The 8307-nt window shown below is 26.6% G+C and overlaps 1 protein-coding gene across 2 annotated transcripts in view; it reads right to left on the reverse strand.

The window, feature by feature from the left end:
- Positions 1–3346: 3346 nt before the first annotated feature.
- The window catches only part of LOC145270446 (uncharacterized), a 7542-nt gene continuing 2581 nt past the window's right edge, over positions 3347–8307 (reverse strand). For both annotated transcript variants that reach the window (XR_013865362.1, XM_080126082.1), the window contains exon 2: positions 3347–6149. Coding sequence is in view for 1 of the 2 variants with exons in the window: in XM_080126082.1 (XP_079982208.1) it covers positions 6027–6149 (123 nt within the window). In the remaining variant the exon portion in view is untranslated. The remainder of the gene's footprint in view (positions 6150–8307) is intronic.

Raw genomic sequence — 8307 nt, forward strand, 5'->3', positions numbered from 1 at the left:
ATTCGAAAAAGTTGTCAGAAAACAAATATATAACAAATAAATGTTATCAAAGGCAAGATAAGTTACTTTTCTACCAAACTAGATAACTTTTTTGTGTTTTTATTCAATGTAACATATTTATTCAGCTCGAAAAACATAGTGTTTACCGATGTATTCGAAAATTCAAGATGGCGTCTCACACCCTCTTTAACACCGTAAGTTTGGAAAAAGGTGTTATAAATAAAAAACTATACAAAAATACTATTAAAAACCTGCCGAATATATGTCAACCTATGTCACGGTAACATATATTGAGCGAGTTTTTAACAGTATTTTATCCGGTTTTTTATTTATAACATCTTTTCCCAAACTTACCGTGTTAAAGAGAGAATCAGACTCCATCTTGAATGTTCAAATACATCGGTAAACACTGTATGGTTTTCGAGCTAAATAAACATGTTAAATTGAATAAAAACACGAAAAACATATCCAGTTTGGTAGAAAAGTAACTTATCTTGCCTTTGATAACATTTATTTGCTATATATTTGTTTTTTTGACAACTTTTTCGAATCTATGTGTACAGTAATACAAACCCTAAATTTATTTTGTGTTCGTATGTAAGTGGTATTCCTCTGTATTTTATTTTTGTATTTTTTTAATTTTTTCAGCGGATTTTTATTTAATGGTCGCTAATCTACAAGATTATCAAAAAAGAAAAAAAATCATATTTAGCATTTTTTAAATAGTTCTCCATTTACAACGTTCTAAATCGATCCCCCATTTTGGAATTACTGATTTTTTTTCCGGCTAAATTTCGCGAATTTAGCCCTTTTATTTTATTTTAAGCAGTCTGGCCTTTAAAAATGGCTAAATTCGCGAAATTTGTCCGAAAAAAAAAAAAAAGTTAAATATTAAATTTTTTTTTAATCTGGTAGATTATGATCCGCTGAAAATGAAAAAAAAAAAAGATGTAAAAAAAAAGGTAAATGTTTATTTTAACTACAACAGAACACCAACCAATAAAATTTGTTTTTTTTTTATAGGTTTTCCGGGTCGTTGACAATGAATCTGATATTCAAACCCATCGCAAATTTACCGTTTGCATGGTATTAACCCCTGAACCCTCGCACTATTTTGTGCCTACTCACCGTCATCATTTATGCTATTCTTACATGATGCGTTCATGCATGGTCGCGTGTAGTAAGGTGACTTGTCACATCGCGGAAGAATTTTTTAGCAGACATTTTAAATAACAAGAAAGTTTTCAAAAACAAAATGTGGTTCAGTTTTCTGTGTTACGTAGTTTTTGATGCTTTTTTTTAATTGATCCAAAAAATTAAGTTTTCACGAGCATTTTTATTTTTCGATTTTGATTTTTTTTAGAGGAGGGGGAGGGGGGGTAATTATAAAACTTGTACAATATTTAACAGGTACTTCTGCTGTTTAATTTACCGTTTTTCCGTAACGCGCCGACATATACCCAGCAGAACTGTTTAATTTTTCACAAAAATTCTGTTTACACTGGGGGGGAGGGGCAGTGGTGGTGCAGCGGGGACAGGTGGTGTTCCCCGGCCCCCTGCCCCTCCATCATCCTACCTTATTACGTGCGTCCATGCACGAACGCATCATGTAAAAATAGCATAAACAATGGCAATGAGTTGGCACAAAAGTGCGAGGGTTCAGGGGTTAATACCACGCAAACCGTAAATTTGCGACGGGTTCGAATAGCAGATTCGTTGTCAGCGACCCCGAAAACCTAGAAAATCCCACATTTTGTTGATCAGTGTCCTCTTGTAGTTAAAGTAAACATTTACCAAAAAAAAATTGATCAAGTAGACTTTTTTATTTAAAAATAAATTTGCTGTTTTTTATTAGTTACACTGATATTTACTAAAGAATATAAAAAAGGGAGGTAATTAGGGATTCTTTTGATAGGTTACATGTGTATTAGGGTTATCTGCCCTTTCCGATTCGTTGGACGCTTTTCTTCATCAAATCAAAGTTAAACTTAATTTTCTTGAATAAAAAAATAATAATCAAATTACGTGATTTTTGGAATTTTTTCATCCCTTCACGCAACTGGTCCAAACATCATACAGACATGTTATCTTCACCAGACTATTTTTGTATTTTCTTTAATTTTAAAATGCTGTCACCAGTGCTAATCTGAATAAGCACCTAAAATGTTAAAAATATCCTTAAACATTTCCCCTCCATTTGTCCGGATCAAAAATTAATTATTGATTAAATCCTATTTCAGTCACTTAAATTTAGAGTTTGTTATAATTCTTCCGAAAATGAAAGCAAAAAATAGCTAAACTGCACAAGTGATAAATTTTCGTTTTCTTCTATTTACTTGGACAAGTTTTTTTAGTGTTTTCACTCATTTTAAAGTATTTATTCGGTTCAAAAACAAATTCTTATGTGATAATAGAAACAAAAATAGAAAATTAAAAAAAAAATGGTAAAAATCAATTAATTTCAAGGTGGTATTTATTTGGTGAATTTCTAACATTTTTGATCGATAATCGCTCAAAAGTAGAAAAATATGCAAAATAGCTGGTAAAAATCAATCCAATTAATGTCATGATGATATTTGAGTGGATTTATGCCATTATTTTTTTTATTCATTTCCAAGTTTTGAACGAGTATTGAAACTCCAAAGGTGGCAGCCTCATGTCTGTCATCTTTGCTGTTGTTGTAATACACAAACGCATTATCAAACAACCAAACACACGCAGTAATAATAAACTATAAATACACATACAAACAAACAACATGGGGGGGGAGCGGTAATTTCCCAATTCTGTACTTCCACCTAACAATTTAGTAACAAAAGATACCGTGATTAATTTGTTGGGCATGTTTTACAATAGATAACAACGAAATTTATATATACATATATCAAAAAATGTTACCAAAGGCAATACAAATAAATATTCTTCTGGCCTGGATAAAATTTTGGTGTTTCAACTTATTTTGAAGTGTTTATTCGGTTCGAAAAACCAACTAAAAATTAGCAGACATGTGTCATGATAATGTCTTTAAAGTCTCGATAATCGTTCAAAAAGAGAAAATTACACAAAAAGCTGGTAAAAATTCACCCAATTAATGTAATTTATTTGGTGGATTTTAGCATTATTTTTTATTCATTTGCGAGTCTTGAACGATTATCGTGACTCTAAAAGTAGCAGCAACATGTCTAGTTCCATACTACTTGCCGTTCAAAGTAAATAAAAATAAACGCTTTAAAATAAGTTCAAGTACAAAACACGTATCCAGTTATGTAGAAGATTTAAAAAAACAATTTTAATTTTTTTAAAAAACAATTTTTATTTGTTAAAAAAATTATTAAAACAAAAAATGTCTGACAAAATGAAACAAATGTTCATTTTATTTGTTGAAAATTTTTTAAAGAAATCAAAAGTTTTATTTTTTATATCAAAAAATTAATGTTCGTTAAATCCTATTTCAGTCACCTAAATTATTTAGAGTACATTTATTTTTTTTTACACACACAAAAATCAAATGTGTTTATTCATGTGTTTGATGATAAATTTCATAATTATTGAACCTTTGTTTTTCTCCAAAAATGTTTCAAATTTAACACACACTCATGATAAATAATATTAGGGGGATCGGAACACAATTCATTGATTTTCTGGTTTGCCAATGTTTGTAGAAAATGATTGAAGGTCAGAATTTTCAATTTTTCTTCAACAGAATTAATTTTAGGGGAGGAAAAGGTAATTACATGCTTTTTAGTTTTCTTAAATGCGTTTCAAAGTAAATAACTACATTAAATAAACGCTTTAAAATAAGTAAAAAAATGTATTCAGTTATGTAGAAGAGTAACAGCATTTCGGTAAAAGTGCAGCATGTTTCCACTCTAAAAAAATCCTTTAAAATTGCACAACTTTTCTAAGTTTTCAAGGATGTTTCAAATGAAAATGTTTAAAATTCCAGAAAAAAAGTAGTTTCTAAGATGTGAAAGAATTAGAGTTATAAAAAGTGGGGGATCACATTTCTATATTAATTTAACTTAAAATAAGAACACAAATTATGTCCACTTTTTTGTGGGAGTCAACGTAAAATGAAGACAATTTAACATAAAATTTGGTAATTGTGGCCTGCTAGACCAACACAAAACCTACTTTTAAAAACTTGTTTTCAAAGGGTTTTCGAGTGTGCTGAAAATGAATATCACATTTAAAATTGGGGCCGACAAGTTTTCACGATTCTAATAAGACACTTTTCCACATAAATGTGCACACTGGCACGTACAACAATGGCCAACATTTTGAACAAAGAATTACATTGCTTAATATTCGGAAAACTTATTTGCAGATAATTTAAATAATTTTACGTTAAATTGTGTTCATTTTATGTTGATCGACAAAAAAGTGTACAGAAAGTGAATGATCATTTTACATTAAATAATTATATAAAAGTGATCCCCAACTTACTTGAAACTTTTTTATTCAATTAATTCACACACACACAATGATGTGTTTATGTGTTTGGCGATAAATGTCATAATTATTGACCGTTCTTTTTGTTTCATTTCCCCCAAATATTTCAAATTTAACACATAAGAAATAATAAACGCATCGAATAAAAATGTAAATGTTACAAGCAAATTCTTTTACCAATTCTGTACTTCAGGCACCGCCAAAAATGGCTGCAAAAATCAAGTTGTTTTTTAAAACGAAATTACATTTATTAAAATCCATTATTTCTGAGTAACTTTTTTTCCAGAAAGATAAAACCCTGAATTTTATCATATAGAAAGCAGAATAATGTAAAACTTTTTCTACTATTTTTAATTACATTTTAAATGTTAAAATTTCCCCAAAAGTTAGCAATTGACATTTTTTGTCTTGCACAAAAAGCGTATATAAATATTTAAAAAAAAAAAAGTTTTTTGAAAGAATTAAGTTGTTTATTTTTAGTCTAAGATTTAGGGTGATTTTCTATTAGAGTATGCAAAAATATTATAAGTACCTGGATTTCAAATAATTCTACTTATTCATATAGGCAACCAGTTACTTCGCATCGATTTGACTAGTGTTTACATTTGTACTTGATAAAAAGCAAACTACGGAAGACCAAACTTGCCAAAAAAAAACTTATTTTTCAGTGAGGAAAAGTTCAATGTATTATTAACACTGAGGCTGGCCAGCACCAGATGGGTGACCATTTTGATGAGTTTGGTTTTTAATGTGTATGTGTGGGGGTCAGGCTCCCAAAAATGGGGGGGGGATTTAAAGCAGAATAAAAATTAAAATTGACCTAGTCTAGAAAGATTTCTCCTTCTTTGAACGAGGAAGAATTGTAGGATTTTTACTACATAAACAACCCCGAGGCTGGCCAGTACCAGATGGGTGACCATTTTGATGAGTTTGCTTTTTAATGTGTATGTGTGTGTGTGGGGGGGTCAGGCTCCCCAAAATGGAGGGGGGGTTTAAAGCAGAATAAAAATTAAACTACATAAGCAACCCTGAGGCTGGCCAGTACCAGAGGGTGACCATTTTGATGAGTTTGCTTTTTAATGTGTATGTGTGTGTGTGTGGGGGGGGGGTCAGGCTCCCCAAAATGGGGGGGGGGAATTTAAAGCAGAATAAAAAAATTAAAATTGACCCAGTCTAGAAAGATTTCTCCTTCATTGCACAGGGAAGAACTCTAGGTTTTGTTGCCTACATAACATGCGAAGTTAAGCATATAAAACTATTTATCCATAAATAAAATATAAATTTGTTCTTTCCACAATTTTCATCACATATTTTAATAGAAACACTTTCATTAGAATATGTTGGCCGTAAAAAAGGCCGTTTTTGGTAACACTCTGGGGGGATGCAAGCTCGTGGGATGTCACTTAACCACCATCAATGGAAATCCATGTCTTCAGAGAGGAAATCTACTGCCAGTTCAACCACAGGTATCACTTCTTGATCACCAACATCATAGTCATCTGGTTTATAGTAAAATATAATGTAATGTTTTCTGCGGATTTCCTTTATTTCACCATATTTTTCAACTGCACCATCTATTTCCCAGTAATGTGAATACTTCGGGATTCAGGTATTCCTAAAAGAATCCCCTGTAATGACATTAGTTGGTCAGTCGATATATGTGGAAGTGCCTGCTGCAGTGTGTCACTTGAATAGTTCTGTTTAAAAAAGAAAAAAAAAAAGAAAAATAAATAATGCAAAAAAAATAGAATTAAAAGAATTAAAAAATGAAAAATACTTGAATAGTTCTGTTTGAAAAAGAAAAAAAAATTATAAAATAAATAAATAATTTAAAAACAATAGAAAAAATTCCAAATTTATGCCAAAGAATTAAAAAAATAAAAAATACTTGAATAGTTCTGTTTGAAAAAGAATAAAAAATTATTAAATAAATAAATAATTTAAAAACCATAGACAAAATTCCAAATTTATACTAAAGAATTAAAAAAATGAATACTTGAATAGTTCTGTTTGAAAAAGAAAAAAAATTAAATAAATAATTAAAAAACAATAGAAAAAATTCCAAATTTATACTAAAGAATTAAACAAATTACAAATTTATACTAAAGAATTAAAAAGATTCCAAATTTATACTAAAGAATTAAAAAGATTCCAAATTTATACTAAAGAATTAAAAAAATTCCAAATTTATACTTGAATAGTTCCGTTTGAAAATGATTAAAAAATTATTAAATAAATACATAATTTAAAAACAATAGAAAAAATTCCAAATTTATACTAAAGAATTTAAAAAATGAATACTTGAATAGTTCTGTTTGAAAAAGAAAAAAAATTAAATAAATAATTAAAAAACAATAGAAAAAATTACAAATTTATACTAAAGAATTAAAAAAATTACAAATTTATACTAAAGAATTACAAAAATTCCAAATTTATGCTAAAGAATTAAAAAAATTCCAAATTTATACTAAAGAATTAAAAAAATTCCAAATTTATACTAAAGAATTAAAAACATTCCAAATTTATACTAAAGAATTAAAAAAATTCCAAATTTATACTAAAGAATTTAAAAAATTCCAAATTTATGCTAAAGAATTAAAAAAATTCAAAATTTATGCTAAAGAATTTAAAAAATTCCAAATTTATGCTAAACAATAGAAAAAATTCCAAATTTATACTAAAGAATTTAAAAAATGAATACTGTAATAGTTCTGTTTGAAAAAGAAAAAAAATTAAATAAATAATTAAAAAACAATAGAAAAAATTCCAAATTTATACTAAAGAATTAAAAAAATTCCAAATTTATACTAAAGAATTAAAAAAATTACAAATTTATGCGAAAGAATTAAAAAAATTACAAATTTATACTAAAGAATTAAAAACATTCCAAATTTATACTAAAGAATTAAAAAAATTCCAAATTTATACTAAAGAATTAAAAAAATTACAAATTTATACTAAAGAATTAAAAAAATTACAAATTTATACTAAAGAATTAAAAAAATTCCAAATTTATACTAAAGAATTAAAAAAATTACAAATTTATACTAAAGAATTAAAAAAATTACAAATTTATGCGAAAGAATTTAAAAAATTACAAATTTATACTAAAGAATTAAAAAAATTCCAAATTTATACTAAAGAATTAAAAAAATTCCAAATTTATACTAAAGAATTAAAAAAATTACAAATTCATACTAAAGAATTTAAAAAATTACAAATTTATGCTAAAGAATTAAAAAAATTACAAATTTATGCTAAAGAATTAAAAAAATTACAAATTTATACTTAAGAATAAAAAAAATTCCAAATTTATACTAAAGAATTAAAAAAGTTCCAAATTTATACTATAGAATTAAAAAAATTACAAATTTATGCTAAAGAATTAAAAAAATTACAAATTTATGCTAAAGAATTAAAAAAATTACAAATTCATACTAAAGAATTAAAAAAATTCCAAATTTATACTAAAGAATTAAAAAAATTCCAAATTTATGCTAAAGAATTAAAAAAATTCCAAATTTATACTAAAGAATTAAAAAAATTCCAAATTTATACTAAAGAATAAAAAAAATTACAAATTTATGCTAAAGAATTAAAAAAATTACAAATTTATACTTAAGAATAAAAAAAATTCCAAATTTATACTAAAGAATTAAAAAAGTTCCAAATTTATACTAAAGAATTAAAAAAATTACAAATTTATGCTAAAGAATTAAAAAAATTACAAATTCATACTAAAGAATTAAAAAAATTACAAATTCATACTAAAGAATTAAAAAAGTTCCAAATTTATACTAAAGAATTAAAAAGATTCCAAATTTATACTAAAGAATTAAAAAAATTCCAAATTTA

The sequence above is a fragment of the Euprymna scolopes genome, chromosome 46 (assembly GCF_053919585.1).
Source record: "Euprymna scolopes isolate OS-2025 chromosome 46, ASM5391958v1, whole genome shotgun sequence".
Classification (NCBI taxonomy): Eukaryota; Metazoa; Mollusca; class Cephalopoda; order Sepiida; family Sepiolidae; genus Euprymna; species Euprymna scolopes.